At 45.7% G+C, this 25,332-nt stretch overlaps 2 protein-coding genes and 1 non-coding gene across 4 annotated transcripts in view; 2 read left to right on the top strand and 1 right to left on the bottom strand.

Moving 5' to 3' along the window:
* Positions 1 to 2,156: 2,156 nt before the first annotated feature.
* LOC105484184 (mitochondrial ribosomal protein L51) lies at positions 2,157 to 3,326 on the bottom strand. The gene is made up of 3 exons (XM_011745567.3): positions 3,065 to 3,326; positions 2,869 to 2,979; positions 2,157 to 2,474 (listed from the first exon to the last, which is right to left on the bottom strand). The coding sequence occupies exons 1-3, from the start codon at positions 3,141 to 3,143 to the stop codon at positions 2,278 to 2,280; spliced, it is 387 nt and encodes a 128-aa protein (XP_011743869.1). The 5' UTR covers positions 3,144 to 3,326; the 3' UTR covers positions 2,157 to 2,277.
* A 40-nt stretch (positions 3,327 to 3,366) lies between these two features.
* LOC105484183 (non-SMC condensin I complex subunit D2) overlaps positions 3,367 to 25,332 on the top strand; it is a 38,147-nt gene continuing 16,181 nt past the window's right edge. The window contains exons 1-13 of one of the 2 annotated variants that reach the window (XM_011745565.3): positions 3,367 to 4,147; positions 4,999 to 5,148; positions 15,264 to 15,339; positions 15,621 to 15,679; positions 16,166 to 16,341; positions 16,642 to 16,784; positions 20,377 to 20,504; positions 20,576 to 20,699; positions 20,891 to 21,038; positions 23,541 to 23,738; positions 24,072 to 24,206; positions 24,303 to 24,390; positions 24,804 to 24,984. In XM_011745565.3, the coding sequence (XP_011743867.1) occupies positions 5,022 to 5,148; positions 15,264 to 15,339; positions 15,621 to 15,679; positions 16,166 to 16,341; positions 16,642 to 16,784; positions 20,377 to 20,504; positions 20,576 to 20,699; positions 20,891 to 21,038; positions 23,541 to 23,738; positions 24,072 to 24,206; positions 24,303 to 24,390; positions 24,804 to 24,984 (1,583 nt within the window). In that variant the 5' untranslated portion in view covers positions 3,367 to 4,147; positions 4,999 to 5,021. Of the gene's footprint in view, positions 4,148 to 4,998; positions 5,149 to 15,263; positions 15,340 to 15,620; positions 15,680 to 16,165; positions 16,342 to 16,641; positions 16,785 to 20,068; positions 20,253 to 20,376; positions 20,505 to 20,575; positions 20,700 to 20,890; positions 21,039 to 23,540; positions 23,739 to 24,071; positions 24,207 to 24,302; positions 24,391 to 24,803; positions 24,985 to 25,332 lie in introns of those variants that run through there. The other variant, XM_071072315.1, reaches the window with a different exon arrangement.
* LOC112427155 (small nucleolar RNA U85) lies at positions 15,759 to 16,088 on the top strand. Its single transcript, XR_003018625.2, has one exon. It is a non-coding gene; the product is annotated as a small nucleolar RNA U85 (small nucleolar RNA).

The following is a 25,332-nucleotide window of genomic DNA, read 5'->3' as shown; positions in this document are numbered from 1 at the left end:
TTGAACCAGGAAATATTCTATAAATGCCTGTTGACCTATTAATTTTCTCTTCCCTAACAATCAGATACTCTACCAAGATATGTAGATATCTTCTTCAGGGCACCTTGCACTTAGCACAGTCCCAAATATTTTATTTTCTCCACTCTAGTACCACCAAATCATGTAAAGTATCACAGTCATTAACATTTCACATCAACCTCTCCATTCTCATGCATAGCTCCTTCCAGCCACCCCTCTGAAAACTGACTCTCCAAAACATTTCCCTAAGACCCAGGATCATGTTTTCATATATACCCATCAATCCATTTATCCAAAACCCACCTTTAATTTAACAAGTACTCTTTATTTTTATTAAAGATGGAGTCTTCCTATGTTCCTAAGGCCGGCCTCCAACTCCTGGTTTCAAGGGATCCTCCCACCTCAGCCTGCAGAGTAGCTGGGATTATAAGCGTGCACCAACTGCCCCACAAGTATTTATTAATCTAACATCATTTTTATAGAATTTTTGTTTTTTTAAACATAGAGATGGGGTCTTGCTATGTTGCCCAGGCTGGTCTTGAACGCCTGGCTTCAAGCAATCCTCATGCCTTTGCCTCTCAAAGTGCTGGGATTACAGGTGTGAGCCACTGCACCCAGCCCTAACTTCACTTTTTTTTTTTTTTTTTTGAGACAGAGTCTCACCCCAGTTGCTCAGGCTGGAATGCAGTGGCACGATCTCAGCTCACTGCAGCCTCAAACTCCTGGGATCAGGTGATCCTCCCACCTCAGCCTCTTGAGTAGCTGGGACTACAGGCATGCAGAAGCATGAGTAGCTGGGACCACAGACATGCAGAACCATGCCCAGCTAATTTTTTTTCTTTTTTTCTTTTTTTTGAGACGGAGTCTTGCTCTGTCGCTCAGGCTGGTGTGCAGTGGCACTTATCTCGGCTCACTGCAAGCTCCGCCTCCCGGGTTCAAGTGATTCTCCTGCCTTGGCCACCGGAGTAGCTAGGATTACAGGCGCCCGCCACCACGCCCGGCTAATTTTTTTGTTTGTTTTTGTATTTTTAGTAGAGACAGGGTTTCACCATGTTAGCCAGGATAGTCTTGATCTCCTGATCTCATGATCCGCCTGCCTCTGCCTCCCAAGGTACTGGGATTACAGGTGTGAGCTACCGCACCTGGCCACTTTTTTTTTTAGTAGAGACGGGGTTTCACCATGTTGCTCAGACCAGTCTCAAATTCCTGGCTCCAAGCAATCATCCTACCTCAGCCTCCCAAAATGCTAGGATTACATGTGGGCACCATTATGCCCAGCTGTAATTTTTTAAAATTATTATTTAAAAAGAACAAAACACATAGATGCCCTAGACTCAATTCAGCTCTACTGATCAATCTTTAGGGGTTGAGACTAGGCTTTTGAAATGTTAAAACATCCAGACAACTCTGATGACCAGTCAGGCTTAGTATCCCCCATCTCTACCACTCATATGGTACTTAATGTTTCATATTTAAATGGAAAGGACACCTCACACTTTTGTTTCTCCTATAGTTCCTACTCAAAGAATATGCCTAATAAAATATTTTATTAGAGTAATACAGAAGTATGACTCCATTTTTCTCTTATATTTCATTTCAGTGTGGAAGGCTCCTTAGAAACACTATTAACAGCATTATGTCAAAAACTGCCAGTAACATTCTCATCAACTTTTCTTTTTTTAAAGGCATTAGGTATAGCTAGACTGTAAAAGGCAAGTGGTGTGAAGCCCAAACCTAAGATCCTAAGATCTAGGAGGAGTCAAGACTTCACAGTCGGCGAGCACGTTGGCTCACTCCTGTAATCCCAGCATTTTGGGAGGCCGAGGTGGGCGGATCATGAGGTCAGGAGATCGAGATCATCCTGGCTAACAGGGTGAAACCCCGTCTCTACTAAAAATACAAAAATCTAGCTGGGCGTGGTGGTGGGCACCTGTAGTCCCAGCTACTCAGGAGGCTGAGGCAGGAGAATGGCGTGAATCCGGGAGGCGGAGCTTGAAGTGAGCCAAGACCGCGCCACTGCACTCCAGCCTGGGCAACAGAACGAGACTCTGTCTCAAAAAAAAAAAAAAAGACTTCACAGTCTACATGAGTAAGTAGAGGCAGCATCTAGAGGAAAACAGAAGTATGTGGCTATCAAATTCCAAAGAAGCCCCATTTTATTACAGAGAAAATACAAAGCTGTTTCCTCACAGGGAAGAGTACAGTTTCCCTTCTCCAGGGTGACAGATGAGCCTTTTCCGAAGTTCTCAGCTTTCTCTTCTACCGAAACCTCCCACGTCGGTTAAAGTGTTTGTAGAGATAGCGGATGCGTTTATGAAGGTTGTGCAGGTCATCAGCGAACATTCTACTTCCAACCATTTTCTTCTTTCGGATACAACGTTGCAATTCATTCCCTTTCCAACCTCGAAGCCATATGGGCCCCCTGATCAGTTCTTTGGGGTGCTTTTCAAAGTTTCCTGTGTAATGTGAGAGAACACATTAGATCCAAGACAAGAGAACCCATCCTACACCAGCTAAGCTTTCAACCCACAGTTGCATCTTGCTTAGCAGCACCTATAGACAAGACACATCACAGTACAGAACAATAGCAGAGACTCTGGAGCCAGACTGCTTGGGGTTAAAATTCTTATACTATCATTTATTAACTTTGGAAAAATTGTTAACTTTTACTTATGAAGTAAAAATTATATGAGGGTACTCAGAACAGTGACAAACACAATGTAAACAGCTACATAAGTGTTTGCTCTTACTATTGAGCACAGTACCACTCTCTACACAGGAGAAAAAGATAGTCATTACAGAGTAATTGCTATTCTGAAATTGTGTACCACGTCCAAGGTCAAGTCGTACCCAGGATCCCGATGTTGTCATACACTCCGAACATGGCCCTCTTCTCGTTCCAACGATCAACCACTTTGGGGGGCGGGAGAGTGAGCCTTATACCGATCAATCTCGGCACACCTAGGGATGGGGAAGGGAGGGAATTAGTCTGAGCCGCCTATTATACTACGAAGCAGTTATCTGGATGTCTACAGCAGCCACTTACCAAGAGAGAAGCTTCTGCACGCCAGAGGCACCCAGTTCCACAGGCGCCTGCCTGCCCCAGATAAGAGGCTCCCTGCCATTTCTCTAGTCTCCCCGCTTCAACAACACACCAAATAAGTCCAGGAGTGAGGGCCAGACGTGGCCCTCAAGATGACGACAGGAACCGTCCCCGCCGACTTCACACGAGGGCAGCCATCTTGGGCCTTACCCAGGTAGCTGTGGGCGCAGGGCCCACCTACGCCCCAGCCACAAGCCCCGCCCCCCGGGTTCCGGCCGAAGGGGCCTCTACCACCCTTCCCGCCTCATTGCTTCCGGTTCGCCCGCCGGAAGTTTTGGAGCGCCGGACAAGCTGAGGTCAGCGACTGGTTGCTAAGATTCCCCAAAACTGAGATTTCAAGAAAATTCACCCTTTCTGCTTTTTTTGGCGTCCTTCAACTGTGAAGGAAATGAAGGTTGAGAACCTGGAACCCGCTTCCAAAAACCAAGCCCTTTCTCTGTGCCTCACAACAGTCTTGCGCTGTAGCTTTTTTTATTACCCCCATTTTACTACTGGGAAGGAAATTTGAGGCCCTGAAAGTGAAGTGACTTGCTGGACGTCACTTAGCGGAGGAGATGGAGAAACCTGGATTAGAGGCGATGTCTTCTAACTCCCAGCGTGGACTGGCCTCCTTTCCTGGGAGTGACTGAATGATTCACTATTCCAGGGCACTACTACTGCCCAGCCAGGGACGCGACATCTCTGGCCGGCAGAAATACGGCCTCCTCCCCGCCGACCGGGCAAAGGGGTACCTTGCCGGAGCGGAGCCTTGGCACGTCCCCAGGCGGCGCTGTGATTGGCCGGCCGCTCCAGCGAGCGTCGCGATTGGCCCCCTGGCAGCCGTTGAAATTTGAACTCGGTATTTGTGGCTTTGCCCGCGCGTTGCCAGACTCAGAGGCGGCCCTTTGCCTCTGCCTGCCGGGGATTGGCCGGATTCTCCGCCAACTTGAAAACTGCCTTGCTAATTGGTGCGTGTTGTGCCCGAGTGTTTTTTCCTTTTCATTTCAGCCTGACTGCCGGAGTCAGAGCCGCGGGTGAGATCCCCAGGTAAGATGTGGTGTTGCAGGTCGTAAAAGAGTAGAAAAATCGAGTACATGTCAGTATGACCCAGTATTGGGCAATATACAATAGGCAGGGAGGTCTAGTGGATATATCCTTGGGGCGCGATGTGGGAGAAACTGTGAGTCTGACAGATCCGCAACGGAAGATGTTAAGCAAATCGCTTAACTTTCTTACTGCAATATCCGCTCTGTAAACTCATTTGTATTATTATGCACCTCATGGGATTGAGGTTAGGAGACTTAGATCAGATATGATGCATGCAAATAGCCTAACAGACCTGGCACAGGATAAATAAATCATCATTGTTAATGCTCTTACCATTCTGGTGCAGGAAGCCCACTAGCCCATGCTGGGGCACTGTTCTGGCCTCAGATGAGATCGGACCATTCTCTACTTAAGGAGCTTTGCACATAAAAATGGAAATAATAATACTTTGCACATTAATATGTCACTTTATAGTTCTTTAAACACCTTTATACTGCTTGATTCGTTTGATCATCAGAGCAACTTTGTGAAGTAATCAGAGTTTAGTAACCCTGTTTTTACAGATAAAGTCCAGGGGTTTAACTGACACGATCAAGTACCAGTGTCACTACTAGAATTAGTTTCTAGTCCAGGGTCAATCTCAGATCCTGTAAGATAATGTTACTAGCTTGCTATAAAACTAAAAGCCATTATATATGTTAGGGATGGGGAAGTAACAGAACCAGATAATGCTACTAGCTTGCTATAAAACTAAAAACCATTATATATGTTGGGGATGGGAAAGTAATAGAACCAGATACGAAGACAGGTCTTGAATATAGACCCTGACCTTTTCACTGTTTGGTTTCTAGCCCTGTGAGCCTGTAGGAGAAGAATGGCTCCCCAAATGTATGAGTTCCATCTGCCATTATCCCCAGAGGAGTTGTTGAAAAGTGGAGGGGTGAATCAGTATGTTGTGCAAGAGGTACTGTCCATCAAACATCTTCCACCACAGCTTAGAGGTAAGACTCCATAGCTGTCACTGTACTTAGCTCTTTCAGAGGACCATCCCACATGGAATTGCTACATTGTCATTTCTGTTTCACTGCACCTGGAAGCATCATAAGAGCAAGAAATATGTTTTTCCTATTTTGCTGTTTTATCCTAACATTGCATGGGATGCATGACACAAAGAATACATTCATTAACTGCCTTTTCTAGATTAGTCAAAAACAGTCTTGGCGTATGTGATTACTCTTTGGGGAAAAGTTATTTTCCATCTTTACCCCTTACCGTGTGTCCAAATTAAGTCCTGGTGGATTTAAGAGTTATAGGAAGGGATCGCTTTTTCAGAATGTCTGGGACTTAACCTGACCAGTTTTTGGTAATACCTTTTTAGAGTCTAGATATCTTCCTTCCAAGATGTACAATTATGGGGGAAAAAAACCCATAATATATATGTACCATTGCAACACCATGCAATATGTGTACAGTGCAGTCACCTACTGAAACCTGTAAATGATCAAAAGCACCTTTTGCATTACCAGAAAGACTTCATAATGTCCTTGTGCTTGTTGGAAGCGGTCTTATAGCAGCTAGGTTGCTTTGGAGAGGTATAGAGATTAAAGACTAGAGCCAGGCTGCCTGGATTTGAATCCTGGTTCTACTACTCTGACCTTGGACAAGTTACTTAATTCTCTCAATGCCTTGGTTTCCTCATCTGTAAATATAGAGATTATAACCTACTTCATTTGTTATCACCTACAAGAAGAACGGTTGGTTAATGCAGCAGCTTGACAATATGGCCCCAGCTTGTCTCCTCTTGGCCTTTCTTTCACGGTTGCTAGATGGCAACTTCTTTTTCTTTTTCTTTTTTTTTGAGACAGGGTCTCACTCTGTTGCCCAGACTGGAGTGCAGTGGGGTGATCTCGGCTCACCGCAACCTCCGCCTCCCCAGGCTTAAGCGATTCTCCTGCTTCAGCCTCCCAAGTAGCTAGGATTACAGGAGCACGCCACTACTGCCTAGCTAATTTCTGTATTTTTAGTAGAGACGGGATTTCACCATGTTGGCCAGGCTGGTCTTGAACTCCTGACCTCAAATGACCCATCCACCTCAGCCTCCCAAAGTGTTGGGATTACAGGCATGAGCCACTGCACCAGGCTAGATGGCAGCTTCTTGCTCTAATGTCCAGAAGTGGAAAAAGGAATTTTCTATCTTGTATTTTTTATTCTTTATTTTATTTTGAAAGACAAGGTACTTAAGACTCTCTTGCCCAGGCTGGAGTGCAGTGGCATGATCACGGCTCACTGCAGCCTCAACTTCCCAGACTCAAGCAATCCTCCCACCTCAGCCTCCCAAGCAGCTGGGATCACAGACATGCACCACCATACCTGGCTACATTTTTTATTTTTTGTAGAAACGGTGTTTCCCTATGTTGCCCAGGCTAGTCTCGAACTCCTGGGCTCAATGAATCTTCCCGCCTCAGCCTCCCAAAGTGCTGGGACTGCAGGCTGGAGTGCAGTGGCCTGATCACAGCTCACTGCAGCCTCAACCTCCCAGGCTCAAGCAGTCCTCCCACCTCAGCCTCCCAAGTAGCTGGGACCACAGACATGTACCAAAGTGCTGGCATTGTAGGCATGAGCCACCATGCCCGGCCAGCCTCTTTTGTTAAAAACTAAAACACACACACATTAGCCTAGGCCTACACAGGGTCAAGGTCATCAAGAAGTCACTAGACGATGGGAATTTTTCAGCTGTATTATATTTTTATGGCACCACTGTCGCATATGTGATCTATTGTTTACCAAAATGTTACAGGGCACAGGACTGTACAGGTAAGAGAAATAGAATTACCCAGACTGGTTAAACTGATCAAGATTATTACCTAGGAGCCTCCCTAAACTTGAGCATATCAACCATTTGGTAAGCAAGGAAGAAGGCAGAGTGTGGTGGTTGGCTAATGGATGGCAAACCAACAGTGTCCACAGGTTTACTGTTCTGTCCATATCATGTGGATATATGTGTCACCAATTGAACATGCTGCATACTATGATAAATTGCTCTTCAGTTATTATAATGATGCATCATTTTAAAAAATGGTCACCTTTTTTTTAAGTTCCAGAGTACATGTACAGGATGTGCAAGTTTGTTACATAGGTATACATGTGCCGTGGTGGTTTGCTGCACCTGTCAACCCATCACCTGCATATTAAGCCCAGCATGTATTAGCTATTTTTTTCTTATGCTCCCCCTCCTGCTATTCCACCCCCTAACAGGCTCCATTGTGTTGTTCCCCTCCCTGTGTCCATGTGATCTCATTGTTCACCTCCCACTTGTAAGTAAGAACATGCAGTGTTTGGTGTTCTGTTCTTGCATTAGTTTGCTGAGGATAATGGATGGAGTACCAGATCCATCCATGTCCCTGCAAAGGACATGATCTTGTTCTTGTCACTTTTTTTTTTTTTTTTTTTTGAGACAGAGTCTCGCTCTGTCACCCAGTCTGGAGTGCAGTGTTGCAATCTCAGCTCACTGCAACCTCCGCCTCCCAGGTTCAAGAGATTCCCCTGCCTCAGCCTCCCGAGTAGCTGGAACTACAGGCACATGCCACCACATCCAGCTAATTTTTTGTATTTTAGCAGAGACAGGTTTCACCATGTTGGTCAGGATGGTTTCAATCCCCTGACCTTGTGATCTGCCTGCCTCGGCCTCGCAAAGTGCTGAGATTACAGGCGTGAGCCACCGCGCCTGGCCTGTTTAACAACAATATTAATAAAGTAGAGCAATTATAACTATGCCAGCATCACTACCCTTGTACTTTGGGGCCATTATTAAGTAAAATAAAGGTTCCTTGAACAGAAGCCCTGCAACAGTTGATATGATAACCAAGGTGGTTCTACTAACGGGTGAGTAGGGTTGCATATACAGTGTGGATATGCTGGACAAGGGGATGATTCACATCCCAGGCAGGAGGCGGCAGGGCAGCACCAGATTTTATGCTACTGAGAATGGCACACAACCTATAATTTATGAATTGTTTATCTCTGGAATGTTTCTTTCTTTCTTTTTTTTTTTTTTTAAGATAAGAGTCTCTCATTGTTGCCCAGGCTGGAGTGCAGTGGCTCAGTCTCAGCTCACTGCAACCTCCACCTCCTGGGCTCAAGCAATTCTCCTGCCTCAGCTTCCCAAGTAGCTGGGACTACAGGCGAGTGCCACCATGCCTGGCTAATTTTTTGGTTTTTTATTTTCTGTTCTGGAGACGGAGTTTTGCTCTGTTGCCCAGGTTGGAGTTCAGTGGCAAGATATCGGCTCACTGCAACCTCCATCTCCCGGGTTCAAGCAGTTCTCCTGTCTCAGCCTCCCAAGTGGCTGGAATTACGGGTGCCCACCACCATATCCAGCTAATTTTTTTTTTATTTTCTAGTAAAGCCGGGGTTTCACCATGTTGGCCAGGCTGGTCTCGAACTCCTGACCTCATGTGATCTGCCCACCTTGGCCTCCCAAAGTTCTGGGATTACAGGTGTGAGCTACGGCGCCCAGCCTATTTCTGGAATATTTCACTTAATATTTTCAGACTTGAGATGGACCACGGGTAACTGAAACCTCAGAAAGTGAGAACACAGATTGGTAAGGACCACTGTATGTCAGATGGTTGTAAGAGCCAAAGAGAAAAATAAAGAAGACAGTGTGGCCAGGCACAGTGGCTCACACCTGTAATCCTAGCACTTTGGGAAGCCGAGGCAGTTGGATTGCTCACGCTCAGGGGTTTGAGACCAGCCTGGCCAACATGGTGAAACCCCATCTCTACCAGAATTACAAAAAAGTTAGCCAGGCGTGGTGGTGCACACCTGTAGTTCCAGCTACCTGGGAGGCTGAGGTGGGAGAATTGCTTGAGCCCAGGAGGCAGAGGCTGCAGTGAGCCATGATCATGCCACTGCACTGCAACCTGGGCCACAGAGCTAGACCCTGTTTCAAAAAAGAAAAAAAGAAGTGTACTGCAAATGGTCACTCATCCCTGTAATCCCAGCCACTTGGGAGGCAGAGGCAGGAGGATTGTTAAGGCCAGGAGTTCGAGACCAGCCTGGGCAACATAGTCTCTAAAATTAATTATACAAAGCTTAAAAATAAATAATATAAAGAAGAAAGATAGTAGGGCCTGCCATTTCATCCATTTCATGTTGGATCATCAGAGAAGCCTTGTTGTTATGTCACGTTTGAGCAGAGACCTTAAAGTAAGGAAATGAACTATGCAGATTGTCAGGGAAGGGCATTCCAAGCAAACAGAAAAGCCTATGCAAAGGCCTGGAGGTGGGCAAATGCCAATAGAGTTGGCGTAAGCCAGGAAAAAGAGATTAGGTAGGAAGTGGTACAGATTATTGTAGAATCTTGCTCCTCAAAATGTGGTCCTCAGATCAGCAGTGTTAATATCATGATCTTCTGATCTGGGATCTTATTAGAAATGCAGGATGTCAAGACCCAGGATGTCAAAGCTGCTAAATCAGGAAATCTGTTTTTTTTGTTTGTTTGTTTGTTTTTGTTTTTTTTTTTTGAGACGGAGTCTCGCTCTGTCGCCCAGGCTGGAGTGCAGTGGCCGGATCTCAGCTCGCTGCAAGCTCCGCCTCCCGGGTTTACGCCATTCTCCTGCCTCAGCCTCCCAAGTAGCTGGGACTACAGGCGCCCGCCACCTCGCCCGGCTAGTTTTTTGTATTTTTTAGTAGAGATGGGGTTTCACCGTGTTAGCCAGGATGGTCTCGATCTCCTGACCTCGTGATCCGCCCGTCTCGGCCTCCCAAAGTGCTGGGATTACAGGCTTGAGCCACTGCGCCCAGCCAGGAAATCTGTATTTTAAGAAGATCCCTCAGGCAATTTGGATGCAATTATTAGTTTGAGAAGCACTGATCTCTAGAGCCTCGTAGATCATGGCAAAAACTTGAACTTCAGTGTGAATGAACTTGAAAGCCATTGAGTTTTGAGCATGGGAGTGACATGGTCTGACATTTTAAAAGATTCACTGACTACTGTGTTGAGCAGAGACTATAAGAGGCAAGGAGAGAAGCAGGGAGACTAGTTAAGTGGCTAATATGGTAATACCAAGTAGACTGGACTGGAGGGATAGCAGGGGAAGTGGTGATAACATGATTCGGATATATTTTCAAAGTAGAGCTGACAGGAATGCTGATGAATTGGATTGGATTTATAGGGTTAGTAAAGGAATCTGAGATGAAAATGATTACAAGGCTTTTTTTTTTTTTTTTTTTTTTTTTTTTTTGACAGTCTTGCTCTGTTGGCTCTGTCATCCAGGTTGGCGTGCAGTGGCGTGATCTTGGCTCACTGCAACCTCTGCCTCCCAGGTTCAAGCAATTCTCATGCCTCAGCCACTTGAGTATCTAGGATTACAGGTGTGCACCACCACACCTGGCTAATTTTTGTATTTTTAGTAGAGATGGGGTTTTGCCATGTTGTCCAGGCTGGTCTTGAACTTCTGGCCTCAAGTGCTCTGCCTGCCTTGGCCTCCCAAAATGCTAGGATTACAGGCATGGGCCACCATGCCCAGCCTTACAAGGCTTTTTGACTTGAGCAACTAGAAGAATGAAGTTGCCATTTACTGAGATGGGGTAGCATATGGGAGGGAGAGGTTTAGATTGTTGGTTATGTGAGTGTGGAGTTCAAGGGAGAGGTTGTCAGCTAAAGATACACATTTAGGATTTAATACTCTGCATGTAGACAGCACTTAAAGCCATGAGATTGGAGTGAATGTAGATGGAGAAGAGAAGCAGTTTGAAGACCAAGACCTGAGATAGTCCAGCATTTAGAGGCTAGGAGGATGAAGAAGAACCAGTAGAAGAAATTAAGAAGCAGTCATTGGGGCAGAAAGTGAATGAAAGAGCTAAATGGACGCTAAATAAAGAGAGTCTTTCAAAAACAAAGGAGAGGTCAACTGCAGATTAACTACTGGATTTATTGATGTCATAGTCACTGGTAACCTTGACAAAGCTGTTTCAGAAGATAGTGGGGGCAAAAGCCTGCTTGGAATAGGTTTTTAAGAAAATGGAATGACAGAGATTAGAGATGATGAATTTATATAATGTATTTCTTTTAAGATGGGCAGCATTACATGTGTGTATGTTGAGTAGGAATGATCAGAGAGGGGAAAGCTGATGATGCAGAAGGAAGAGGGAACAGTCATTGGAGCAGTGCCTTTAGTAGGTAAGAGAGTGTGAGATTTTGTCACTGCACTCTAGCCTTGGTGACAGAGCAAGAACCTGTCTCAAAAAAACAAAAACAAATAATATTGCATCTTTATATTTGTTTCCATTTCTCTTGGGCTGTGAATGATGCCATGTACTATCTGTGTTTGTGTGTGGGTTTTTTTGGGTTTTTTTTGAGACAGGGTCTCACTCTGTCACCCATCCTGGAGTACAGTGGTATGATCACAGTTTACTGCAGCCTCAACCTCCTAGGCTCAAGCAGTCCTCCCACCTCAGCCTCCGGAACAGCTAGGACTATAGGTGCACCCCACTGCGCTCAGCTAATTTTTTATTTTTCGTAGAGATGGGGTCTTGCCATGTTCCCTAAGCTGGTCTGGAGCTCCTGACCTCAAGCAATCCTCCTGCCTCAGCCTCTCAAAGTGGTGGGGTTATAAGTGTGAACCATCACATCCAGCCTGCATCAAATTTTGATAAGTTTTAACTTTATAATAGACATATATATTTGGCCGGGTGCAGTGGCTCATGCCTGTAATCCCAGCACTTTGGGAGGCCAAGGTGGGCGGATCACGAGGTCAGGAGATCAAGACCATCCTGGCTAACACATCCCCGTCTCTACTAAAAATACAAAAAATTAGCTGGGCGTGGTGGCGGGCACCTATAGTCCCAGCTAATTGGGAGGCTGAGGCAGGAGAATAGCGTGAATCCAGGAGGCAGAGCTTGCAGTGAGCCAAGATAGTGCCACTGCACTCCAGCCTGGGCAACAGAGAGAGACTACGTCTCAAAAAAAAATAGACATATATATTTTATGGTAGTAAATGATACAATAGACTAGGATCTACATATATTTTATGCATTCATGACATACCTAGCTTTAAAAAAAAATTAGCCAGATATGGTAGAGCATACCTGTTGTCCTAGCTACTCAGGAGGCTGAGGCAGCCGGATTGCTTGAGCCCAGGAGTTTGAGGCTGCAGTAAGCTGTGATCGTGCCACTGCACTCCAGCCTGGGAGACAGAGTGAGACTTTTGTCTCAAAAGGAACAAAGAAAAAATTCCAGTATATTTATTGAAAAAAATTAGCATATAAGTAGACCTACATAATTCAAATCTTGTTGTTCGAAGATTAATTGTAGACATACATATGTGTCCTACTTTTCTCCAGTGAGAGGGCCAAAGGCAGTAATATTGTAATAGAAATGAGTGCAAGTAGTGCCTAGAGTTTGGCTTCTACATACTGTTATTCCATAATAGGAGCCAGGATTCCACTGAGAATGGTTGATTACAGGACTGGGCCAGGGAAAGTACAAGATGAGCCCAGAACATCTTTTATTTTATTTATTTATTTTTGAGATGGAGCCTCACCATGTTGCCCAGGCAGATCTTAAACTCCTGGGCCCAAGCGATCCTACTGCCTCCACCTCCCAAAGTGCTGGGATTACAGGCATGAGCCCAGCCCCTCTCATGATACAAGACAGGCAACAAAGGTGAAGGGAAACTGGGTGCAGTCGCCCACGCCTTTAATCCCAGTACTTTGGAAGTGTTGGGAATAACGCTCAAAATCCTAAGGAAGATGAACGTTCAAACAAAGGATTCTTAGCAAAGCAATTTTACTTCTACGCGAGGGGCGCTTCTCCTTGGCCAGTCACCATGAGAGCACACCTGAACAGAGGGGCACAAGAGCCTTTATTCCTGCCGCAAGTCCTGCCCCTGTGCCCTTTCCCCATTGGCCAGGGTCTGGTCGCACAGTTAGCCCAGTTGGCCAAACATTTGAACTTTAGATAAGGTGGGCGCATAAGGGAGAGAGGGGAAAAGGTGAAGGGGTGTCTGCAATGAGCTAGAGAGCTAGTCTTCTTTCCAAATAAGGAAAGGAATAATAATAATAAGAAATAGTAAGAAAGTAATAGTAAGAAATAGTACGAAAAAAATTAATAAATAGTAATAAAGGAAAGCTAGTCTTCTTTCCAAATAAGGAAGGGAATGTGAGCTGGTACTGATAAGTCTGGTACTGATAAGCCTGGTACTGTGGTGTGTCTGGCCATGTAACAAAGGCAGAAAGGAAAAACAGAGAAAAAGGAAAAAAGGTAGTGGGGGAGGTACTACGAATTAAAGAATAAAGGATTGATCAGGCTATTTGAAGAGAAACCTCATCATATCCCACAGGAGGCTGAGGCAGCAGATCAGTTGAGCCCAGGAGTTCGAGACCAGCCTGGGCACCAAAGTGAGACCCCATCGCTACAAAAAATTAACAAAAAAAAAAAATTAGCTAGGCCGGGCGCAGTGGCTCACACCTGTAATCCCAGAACTTTAGGAGGCCGAGGTGGGTGGATCATGAGGTCAGGAGATCAAGACCATCCTGGCTAACATGGTGCAACCCCCTCTGTACTAAAAATACAAAAAATTAGCCGGGTGTGGTGGCAGGCGCCTGTAGTCCCAGCTACTCGGGAGGCTGAGGCAGTAGGGAGTAGGCAGTAGGATCCCCTGAGCCCAGGAGATCAAGGCTACAGTGAGCTATGTTTGCACCACTGCACTCTGGCCTGGGCAACAAAGCAAGACCCTGTCTTGAAAAAAAAAACACAAAAAAATGGAGTCATGTTCAAAGGACACAGGCCAAGTTGAAGGAGATCGCAGAGACCAAGTATTGGACAATTTGTGCAAGAAAATAAATAGTAACGGATTAAAGCACAGAACAAGAGAAATATCCATAAGTCCATTCTGCTATAAATAAGTGAATAACTAAATAAAGAGAAAGGGACAACTAATCGTTACAGCAGCATTCCCATTAGTAAATGTAGAAGGAATAATAGAGATAGAAAATCACCATTTAGTAAACACAGCAGTAATTGTGGCAGGCAAGAATCATTCATGGATGCTTAAATTAGTGGGCAAATGTGATGTGAAACAGGATATTTATGTAGTCTGAAAGTATCTTCCCACAAAAATACTGATTGCAAAGGGGAAAATAATAATGTTACAGTGGAGAAATGTAGCAGACACTATGAAGTGATCAAAGTTAACATCAGCAGTAATAAGACATTCACTTCATGCACCTCTTGATACGATGCCTGAGGACCGACCCTCCTTTCTGCTGTAATCTTACAAAAATACATAACCTCAATATAATCATGAGAAAACAGGCAAACCCAAATTGAGGGACATTCTACAAAATAAGAGACAAGTACTCCTCAAAGAAGTGTCAAGATGATGAAAGATAAAGACTGGAGGAGACGAAGGAGACCTGACAGTTAAGTGCACTGTGGGATCCTGAAGCAGAAAAAGGACACAAATAGGATAAACTGGTTTTTTTTTTAAAGATCCTGAGTTTGTGTTCCCTCTTAACTACTGTAAGTTGGACAAGTCATACAACCACTCTAAGGTCTAAAGTAGGCGTGGTACTGTCTGCTTTTGCTCAGGTGTGGTGAAGCTCTAACAAGGCTTTAATAGTAACACAAATATAAGATATCATCATCATTATTTTATTTTATTTATTGTTTGAGATGAGATGGAGTTTTACTCTTGTTGCCCAGGCTGGAGTGCGATGGCACAATCTTGGCTCTCTGCAACCTCCACCTCCTGGGTTCAAGCAATTCTGCCTCAGTCTCCCTAGTAGCTGCGATTACATGTGCCTGCTACCACACCCAGCCAACTTTTTGTACTTTTAGTAGAGACGAGGTCTCACTATGTTGGCCAGGCTGGTCTCGAACTTCTGACTGCAGGTAATCCACCTGCCTCGGCCTCCCAAAGTGCTGGGATTACAGGCATGAGCCACCGTGCCTGGCTGTCATCGTCATTATAGGTTACATTGAAGTGGACTGTTTGTCTCTTTTTTGTGATTCTACCAATACAAGCAATAAGCCTAGTTTTCTGCTATGGATAGAATTTACTGAAAAGGTCTCCCTTCCCTCCAAATTGATTTGTTTTTTCCATCTTCATAGCATTTCAGGCTGCCTTTCGAGCTCAGGGGCCGCTGGCTGTGCTGGAGCACTTTGATACCATCTACAGCATTTTGCAGTAAGTGAAACACCCAACTGGTACTTTAAAAAGAACTGGTGGCTGTTTGTCCTAACTGTGCATGTTAGTCCTGAAATTCCAAGTTATAGCTTCACTGATAAATGCTTCTGGATATTGATATCTCTACTGATGAGCATGTACCCAACTTGCCACTATATTAATTCAGTTGAACAATTTCACATGTGTTTTTAAACATTAGATTCACCGGTTAGATCTGATCTGTTAAAAAGGGCTCTGCAGGCTCCTTCCTATCTCACCCCCACACTTTCTTTCCCTCATAGTCACTTTCGAAGTATAGATCCTGACCTCAAAGAAGATACTCTGGAATTCCTGATAAAAGGTGTTTATGGGTCGGGGGTCGGGGATGGAAGGTGTTTGTTATCGTTTGTTTGTTTGTTTGTTTTTCCTACATTGTGTCAGCCACATGATGATATCAAGGCTGTTGTGATTCAGTTGGTTTGGCTAAGCCCAGGGACCTTTGGCCTGTTAAAGGTCTGTAATCTTGGTGGGCAATACAGAGTTATGTGTGTTCACTGTAAGGGCAGACCAACAAGAACTTTTTCCTACTTTTGAACTACCTCTTTTTAATGGGGGTGATTCTTCCAGTTGCTGGAGAGAAATTGTGGTAACTGGAGTGAGAGAGTAGGAACAGGGCATGTTCAGGCTATCAGGGCCAAGGGTCCCAAAGGACTTAGCTTGTATTATGGCCACTGAGAGATGAAACACAGATCTTTGGTAATCTGATGGCTGTAAGTGCTGGGTGTTTTGAAGTTGGGGTATATGAAAGAAGTGAGTGAAACTGATTCCAAGATTCTGCCCTTCACAGTGGTGTCCCGCCACTCCCAGGAGCTTCCAGCTATCCTGGATGATACAACTTTGAGTGGATCAGATAGAAATGCCCATCTAAACGCCCTCAAAATGAACTGTTATGCTCTGATACGTCTCCTGGAATCCTTTGAGACCAGTCAGACAAACCTCGTGGACCTGGACCTTGGTGGGAAGGTAATTTGGAGTTTTGGGCTCATGTTATGTGGGGTCTGGGGAGAAAGGGGAGTAGATGGGAAAGAAGGGAATCCAATGATCCATGAATCCTTTCTGTCCTCATTGAGAGTTTAGGAGAAAGAACTCAAAAGTGTCACACATTTTCTTCCTGGACAAGTAGCACTGTGGAACTTGTAATATTTCTTCCATATTACCTTCTATCTTGTCTTCATACTAGATTGTTTGGGCACTCAGACTGGCAGATCTTGACCCTCTTTTTTTCCCTTATTTTTTCCTCAATGTATACACGATCCTTTTTAGGGTAAGAAAGCTCGGACCAAGGCAGCCCATGGCTTTGACTGGGAAGAAGAGAGGCAACCAATTCTTCAGCTTTTGACACAGCTACTTCAGTTGGACATCCGTCACCTGTGGAACCACTCAATAATTGAAGAAGAATTTGTCAGGTGGGTAGGGAGGATGGCTACAGATAATACTGGGCTGTGAGAGTGAGGCTCTGTTGCTAGATATGCCTTTTTTTTTTTTCTTTTTTTTGAGACAAAGCTTTGCTCTTGTCGCCCAGGTTGGAGTGCAATGGCGCAATCTTGGCTCACTGCAACCTCCACCTCCTGGGTTCAAGTGATTTTCCTGCCTCAGCCTCTCGAGTAGCTGGGATTACAGGTACCCGCCACCACAAGCTGATTTTTGTATTTTTAGTAGAGACAGGGTTGTGCCATGTTGGCCAGCCTGGTCTCGAACTCCTGACCTCAGGTGATCTACCCACCTTGGCCTCCCAAAGTGCTGGGATTACAGGCATGAGCCACCGTGTCCGGCTGATCTGCCTTTTAAATACTTCATTTCATGTCTCAGTTCTATCTGTAATAAAAGTGTAATCATAACATGGAGTTGCTAAGAACTAGATAATGGAATGTTAGAAACTGATGTGAATTCCTGTCATCTCTAAATGCCTGTTTATTCCTGAAGCAGTATTTACTGAGAATCTCCTTCTTGTGCAGCCGGCATCATTATAGGCACTGGAAACAAAAGTTTCTGCCCTTTTAGAGTTTGTACTATAGAGCAGAAGTTTTTTTTTTTCTTCTGAGACGGAGTTTCACTCTTGTTGCCCAGACTGGAGTGCAGTGGCGCAATCTTGGCTCACCACAACCCCCGCCTCCTGGGTTCAAGCGATTCTCCTGCCTCAGCCTCCCAAGTAGCTGGGATTATGGGATTACAGGCATGAGCCACCACGCCTGGCTAATTTTGTATTTTTAGTAGAGACAGGGTTTCTCCACGTTGGCCAGGCTGGTCTCGAACTCCCGACCTTGGGTCATCTGCCCGCCTTGGCCTCCCAAAGTGCTGGGATTACAAGCGTGAGCCACCGTGCCAGACCAGAAGTCTTACTTTTAAAATAAGTAAAATAAGTGTGATGGAAGAAGGTTGTGATTTTAAATCAGCTACTCTAGGCCAGGTGCAGTGACTCATGCCTATAATCGCAGCACTTTGGGAGGCCGACGTGGGGATCACCTGAGGTCAGGAGTTCAAGACCGGCCTGGCCAACATGGTGAAACCTTGTCTCTACTAAAAAAATACAAAAATTAGCTGCGCGTGGTGGTGGGCGCCTGTAATCCCAGCTACTTGGGAGGCTGAGGCAGGAGAATCACTTGAACCTGGGAGGGGGAGGTTGCAATGAGCCGAGATTGCACCATTGCACTCCATCCTGGGTGACAAGAGCAAAATCCTGTCTCAAAAAAAATAGACAGACAAACAGATAGATAAGCTACTCTAGTAAGACTTCTTTGAGATGGTGATATTTGAGCAAAGACCCAGAGGAGGTGACTGATAGCTATGAGAATATGTGGAGGAATAGGAAGGGCAAGGAAAAGGAATAGCAAATGTGAAGACCTTGAGGAGGGAGTGTGTCCAGCACGTACGAGCAATAGCAAGGAGGCCAGAGAGTTGTCAGCTGAGAGCAGGTAAGAGGGCTAGGCTGTGAGGCCATGGGAGCAGTGGGGATCCACACCGCAGGTTCTTGTGGGTCATCATGGTGACTTTGGGATTTCCTCAGAGTGAAATGGAGCCACTGGGGAGCCACAAGCAGGGAGGTGAGGTGATCTGACTTGTACTTTAACAGGGCCATCCTAACTGTTGTATTGAGATAGACTATGGAGGGAAAGGGGAAGCAAGAGACCAGTTAAGAGGCTGTTCCAATAACTCAAGCAAGAGATGATGGTCTCTTAGACCAAGGCGTGGCAGTGGAGATGGGGAGAAGTAGTTGGATTATATACTTTTTCCTTAAGGTAGAGCTTACAGGATTTGCTAATAGACTGGGTGTGAGGTGTGAGGGTAAAAGTTCAGTCAAGGGTGACTCTCTCGGGTTTTGGTCTGAGCATTTGGAAGAGTGGAGTTAACCGTAACTGAGATAGGGAGAAGGCTGTGAATAGGTGTTTTGGGAGGAAGATCAGATGTTCTGTTTTGGACATACAAAGTTTGAAGTGTTTATTAGACAGCCATGCAAAGTTGTCAGATTCGGCTGTTGAATATATAGATCTGGAGTTCAGGAGTGAGGTCTGGGCTAGAGATAGCACATTTGGGAATATAATAGTATTCAAAGCCGTGAGACTGAATGAAATCACCAAATCAATAAGTGTAGCTAAAAGAGAGCAGGAATCCAAGGTCGGGTACCCAAGGGCTCTCCAGCATGAAGAGTGAGGAGGCCGGGTGCATGGCTCACGGCTCGCCTATAATCCTAGCACTTTGGGAGGATGAGGCAGGAGGATCACTTGAGCCCAGGAGTTGGAGATCAGCCAGGGCAGCATAGTGAAACTGTGTCTCTACAAAAAATAGAAAAATTAGCTGGGCATGGTGGAGGCTGAGGTGGGAGCATCACCTGAGCTATGAGGACGTCAGGGATGTAGTGAGCCATGATCGCACCACTGCACTCCAGCCTGGGCAACAGAGGCATACCCTGTCTCAATAAAAAGAGTGTGAGGAGGAACTAGCCAAAGAAACTGGGAAAGGAGTCTTGTTCTCGTGTTCTGGAAGCAAGATAAAGCATATATTTCAAGGAGAAACTGATTAACTATATCACATGCAGCTGTGAAAGATCACTTGCGATGAGGATTGAATCAGTCGTTATATTTAGGAATGAGAAGTCATTGGTGACTTTGTCTTTTTTTTTCTTTTTTCTTTTTTTTTTTTTTTTTTTTTGAGACGGAGTCTCGCTTTGTCGCCCAGGCTGGAGTGCAGTGGCCGGATCTCAGCTCACTGCAAGCTCCGCCTCCCGGGTTTACGCCATTCTCCTGCCTCAGCCTCCCGAGTAGCTGGGACTACAGGCGCCCACCACCTCGCCCGGCTAGTTTTTTTTTGTATTTTTAGTAGAGACGGGGTTTCACCATATTAGCCAGGATGGTCTCGATCTCCTGACCTCGTGATCCGCCCGTCTCGGCCTCCCAAAGTGCTGGGATTACAGGCTTGAGCCACCGCGCCTGGCCGTCTTTTTTTTTCTTTTTCTTTTTCTTTTTTTTTTTTGAGATGGAGTCTCGCAACATCGCATGGGCTGGAGTGCAATGGCATGATCTCAGCTCACTGCAACCTCCGCCTCTCAGGTTCAAGGGATTCTCCTGCCTCAGCCTCCCGAGTAGCTGGGATTACAGGCGCCCACCACCACGCCCAGCTAATTTTTTGTGTTTTTAGTAGAGACAGGGTTTCACTATGTTGGCCAAGATGGTCTCGAATGCCTGACCTTGTGATCTACCTGCCTTGGCCTCCCAAAGTGCTGGGATTACAGGCATGAGCCACCACACCCGGTCAACTCTGTCATATTTTTATCATATATTCAGGTTCTTTGTCAGCATCACAACTGGTTGAAAGTTGGTAATCTTGAAGGAAGGAGTACCTAACCGGGGTCAGCAAAGCAAAGCAACTTGTTATAGAAGGTAATGGCTAGAATAAAGAAAACCGTGACTTTGGGAGCAGTAGCGATAGAATGAATGAGGCAGGGCTCTGATATGATTGGATCCAGACAGCTGCTTTCATCATCTCAAACTCTTCCTTTCTCAGTTTGGTTACTGGCTGTTGCTACCGCCTTCTGGAGAATCCCACCATTAGTCACCAGAAGAACCGCTCCACTCGGGAAGCCATAATACACCTGCTTGGTGTAGCCTTGACCCGTTATAACCATATGCTCAGTAAGTTACCCATTGCTTTGCCCCGCCTTTTTTATATTGCCCATAATTTCTTATGTTTAGTGCTTCCACAGGTGCTACAGTGAAGATCATCCAGATGCTGCAGCACTTTGAACACCTGGCACCTGTACTGGTTGCAGCTGTGAGTCTATGGGCAACTGACTATGGAATGAAGAGCATAGTGGGAGAGATTGTAAGGTGACTCTTCGTTCTCGAAGTTTCTCATGCTCATTTTCCTTGGGGAGGGAATAAAGAAAGATTGGAAATACATTATCTGTGCAACTGTAGATTCCTTCAGATATTAGATACCTGTCTTACCCTGTAGTACCCTTACTAGGATCTGAATAATTGATCTATGTTGCTATGGCTGTGTTTTCTTCCCTGTGTAGAGAGATTGGACAAAAGTGTCCCCAAGAGCTGAGTCGAGACCCTTCAGGGACAAAGGGCTTTGCAGCATTCCTGACAGAACTAGCAGAACGTGTCCCAGCTATCCTGATGTCCAGCATGTGCATTTTGCTAGATCACCTGGATGGAGAGGTAGGTGGTCCACTAGGGATCACTGAGCTTTTTCTGGGGATTTTAAGTCCAGTGTTGAAAGGCCGTTTCTTAACAGAACAAGAAAGTAGCCTTGACAAGTTGTCTAGATTTATCATTGTGACATTTCCTTTCTGTAGAGAAGCAGTTCAAGTTTGTTGAATAAAGAGCTTTTTATTAATCTGTTAATCTTTCAATTCACATTGCTTTTTTTTTTTTTTTTTTTTTGAGACGGAGTCTCGCTCTGTCACCCAGGCTGGAGTGCAGTGGCCGGATCTCAGCTCACTGCAAACTCCTCCTCTCGGGTTCACGCCATTCTCCTGCCTCAGCCTCCCGAGTAGCTGGGACTACAGGCACCCGCCACTTCGCCCGGCTAGTTTTTTGTATTTTTTTAGTAGAGACGGGGTTTCACCGTATTAGCCAGGATGGTCTCGATCTCCTGACCTCATGATCCACCCATCTCGGCCTCCCAAAGTGCTGGGATTACAGGCTTGAGCCACCGCGCCCGGCTCACATTGCTTTTATCCAGTTCTGGTAAGGGAGATGACATTTCCACAGCTTAAGTCTAGTAAGAGCAACTCAGCTTTGATTTTTTTTTTTTTTGGAGGCAGGATCTGGCTCTGTCACCCATGCTGGAGCACAATCATAGCTCATTGCAGCCTCGATCTCCTGGTCTCAAGCAATCCTCCCACCTCAGCCTCCCAAGTAGCTGGGACTTCAGGCACATACTACCATGCCCAGCTAATTTTTTTAGATTTTGTAGAGATGGGGGTCTTGCCATATTGCCCAGGCTAGTCTCAAACTCCTGGTCTCAAGCAACCCTCCTGCCTCAGCCTCCCAAAGTGCTGGGATTACAGGCACTACCATGCTTAGCCTTCAGCTTTGACTCTGAGTCCCATCTATTCCTCAGGATAAAGCGTCTTCCCACCACCTGACTTGCCTTGCTTCCTCAAACAGTGAGCTTTCTCAAATCAACCCATGTCATCTCTCTCCATTCTCTTTCATCCCTGAATGCTAACCTGGCTGATTCCCATACTGATGTTAGGCACTCCTAGGTGAATGTCAAGGACAAAGACAGTCCACTTGTTCATCTAATTTACTTTAACTTTTTGTGCAAGACCTTTCTCTCTGGTTCTTGGCCTGGCAACAACATTAACCCTGCTCTCCACCAGATTATGTATTGGACTTGCTGGCACTCTAAGGCTGATTTCCATGTTTCTGTCTCATTTTCTGTCAGTAAAGCGTGGAAAGGAGAGTGGGAGGGAAAGGAGGGGATATTTACTAGCAAGGATCAAAGGCTTTGAAGCCGAGTGTGGTGGCTCATGCCTGTAATCCCAGCACTTTGGGAGGCTGAGGTAGGCGGATCACTTGAAGTCAGGAGTTTAAGACTAGCCTGGCCAACATGGTAAAACCCCATCTCTACTAAAAATACAAAAAAAATTAGCTGGGTGTGGTGGTGCACGCCTGTAATCCCAGCTGCTTGGGAGGCTGAGGTGGGAGGGTTGCTTGAACCCGGGAAATGGAGGTTGCAGTGAGCCGAGATCGCACCACTGCACTCCAGCCTGGGTGACAAAACGAGACTGTCTCAAAAAACAAAACACAGATGGGCGCGATGGTTCACGCCTATAATCTCAGCACTTTGAGAGGCCAAGGAGGGTGGATCACGAGGTCAGGAGTTTGAGACTAGCCTGGCCAATATGGTGAAACCTCATCTCTACTAATACAAAACTTAGCTGGGCACGATGGTGGGCACCTATAATCCCAGCTACTTGGGAGGCTGAGGCAGGAGAATCGCTTGAACCCGGGAGACTGAGGTTGCAGTAAGCCGAGATTGCTCCACTACACTCCAGCCTGGGCAACAAAGCAAGACAACATCTCAAAAAAAAAAAAAAAAACACACACAGATGGGCACGGTGGCTCACGCCTGTAATCCCAGCACTTTGGGAGGCTGAGGTGGACGGAACATGAGTCAGGAGATTGAGACCACCTGTCTGGCCAACATGGTGAAACCCTGTCTCTACTAAAAATACAAAAATTAGCTGGGTGTGGTGGCTCATGCCTGTAATCCCAGCTATTTGGGAGGCTGAGGCAGGAGAATTACTTGAACCATGAAGTCAGAGGTTGCAGTGAGCCAAGATGGTGCCACAGCACTCCAGCCTGGCGACAGAGTGAGACTCCGTCTCAAAAAAAAAAAAATAAATAAAGGCTTTGAGACCTCAGCTGAAAGGTAGTAAAAAAATGCTTTTCAAATGTTCGTTGGTGAGTGGATGTGATTTTTTTATTTAGCTACTACCATGCTTTCCTGTGTGAGCCCTATGAGGAAAAATTGGTTTTGGCCCTTGTTTGTTCTAGCATTCTCTGAGCAACAAGTCCTCTTCGGGATTCAGCTTTTTCCTGTGACCTTGGGATTGAATACCTAGGCAGTTAATCGAAAAAGTTATGGCCAAGCACAAGCAAGCTTCACCTTGACTAAAGGTTTTAGCCCTTTATGCTGCTCTCTCTTAGAATTACATGATGCGTAATGCTGTGCTAGCAGCCATGGCAGAGATGGTGCTGCAGGTTCTCAATGGCGATCAACTGGAAGCAGCAGCCCGAGACACCAGAGACCAATTCTTGGATACTTTACAAGCCCATGGCCATGATGTCAACTCCTTTGTGCGGAGCCGTGTTTTGCAGCTTTTCACCCGAATTGTCCAGCAGAAGGTAAGCAACCTTCTATGTGGCAAAGACATATGGTACCTCTCTATGTACCAGTGTAAAGAGGAATCCAGTGTTAAATATCTGCCCCAAAAAGTCTAGAATTCACATTTTTATTATCACTAGTAAAAGTCTTCCTCTACCAAGGACAAGGATATCTGGCTCCCTTTAAGGACTCTAATGTGTCTTACCACTACAAGGAGTACTCCTAATTTATATTCTGTAGAAAGGTATTTTAGAGTGAGTGGGTAGCTCTGTTCAGAGTACACTTAAAGATCATCTTGAACAAAATGGATGATGTGGGACTTGAGCAGATTCTTCTCTTCCTACCCAACACAGGCTCTCCCCTTGACACGTTTCCAGGCAGTGGTGGCTTTAGCTGTGGGACGTCTGGCAGACAAGTCAGTGCTAGTATGTAAAAATGCCATCCAGCTGCTGGCCAGTTTTCTAGCCAATAATCCTTTTTCCTGCAAGGTAAGTAGACTTGGTCCACCGAAAGAGAAGGAATTAAATGGAAACAGGGATGAAAGTATGTCATTTACTGACCCTGCTATTCATTTTACCTGATAGCTTAGTGATACTGACCTTGCTGGACCACTGCAGAAGGAGACCCAGAAATTACAAGAGATGAGGGCCCAGAGGCGAACTGCAGCATCTTGTAAGTAGTTACTGCCTTGGAGTCCTAACCTCAGACAGGCTTCTCCTTGCAATGGAGGAGCGCGACTCCAATGTGGCTGGGCGCGGTGGCTCAGGCCTGTAATCCCAGCACTTTGGGAGGCCGAGGCGGGCGGATCACAAGGTCAGGAGATCGAGCCCATCCTGGCTAACACGGTGAAACCCCGTCTCTACTAAAAATACAAAACATTAGCCAGGGGAGGTGGCAGGTGCCTGTAGTCCCAGCTACTCGGGAGGCTGAGGCAGAAAAATGGTGTGAACCCGGGAGGCGGAGCTTGCAGTGAGCCTAGATGGCGCCACTGCACTCCAGCCTGGGTGAGAGTGCGAGACTCCGTCTCAAAAAAATAAATAAATAAAAACCTCCAATGAAAGAGACTGAGTGATACTCTAATTTAGCTGCGGTGCTGGACCCAGAGGAGGAGTGGGAAGCCATGCTGCCAGAGTTGAAGTCTACCCTGCAGCAGCTTCTACAGCTTCCCCAGGGAGAAGAGGAGATTCCTGAGCGAATTGCCAATACAGAGACGACTGAAGAGGTGAAAGGACGCATCCATCAACTGCTTGCCAAAGCTAGTTACAAGTAGGCAAAAGAATGGGATATTCTTCATGATCTGTTTATGTTTAGAGTTAACTTTTGAGAAACTTATGTTTCTTTTAAGTGAACTGTACTCAGATATGCTGCCGCCAAATGATGGTAGATGTTTTCATGTAGTAATGCTCTGACTATAGGCATAGTCCACAATTAAGCATGTGTTTCTACTTTATAAATGTTTAAAGAAACTACTGAAACAAATGTTAACAATATTGTGGCTGGGCGCGGTGGCTCAAGCCTGTAATCCCAGCACTTTGGGAGGCCGAGACGGGTGGATCACAAGGTCAGGAGATCGAGACCATCCTGGCTAACACAGTGAAACCCCGTCTCTACTAA

Source organism: Macaca nemestrina, chromosome 10 (genome assembly GCF_043159975.1).
Source record: "Macaca nemestrina isolate mMacNem1 chromosome 10, mMacNem.hap1, whole genome shotgun sequence".
Classification (NCBI taxonomy): Eukaryota; Metazoa; Chordata; class Mammalia; order Primates; family Cercopithecidae; genus Macaca; species Macaca nemestrina.
Note: the sequence above shows the minus strand (reverse complement) of the source record. Positions and strands in the feature narration are given on the sequence as shown.

What these genes read in the sequence shown, in the direction of transcription:
- LOC105484184 (XM_011745567.3), bottom strand. Translation starts at nt 3,143, where the DNA reads ATGGCAGGGAGCCTCTTATCTGGGGCAGGCAGGCGCCTGTGGAACTGG. An exon ending in GTGCAGAAGCTTCTCTCTTG is followed by an intron (nt 2,980 to 3,064) that starts GTAAGTGGCTGC and finishes CCCCATCCCTAG; the next exon opens with GTGTGCCGAGATTGATCGGT. An exon ending in TGACAACATCGGGATCCTGG is followed by an intron (nt 2,475 to 2,868) that starts GTACGACTTGAC and finishes CACATTACACAG; the next exon opens with GAAACTTTGAAAAGCACCCC.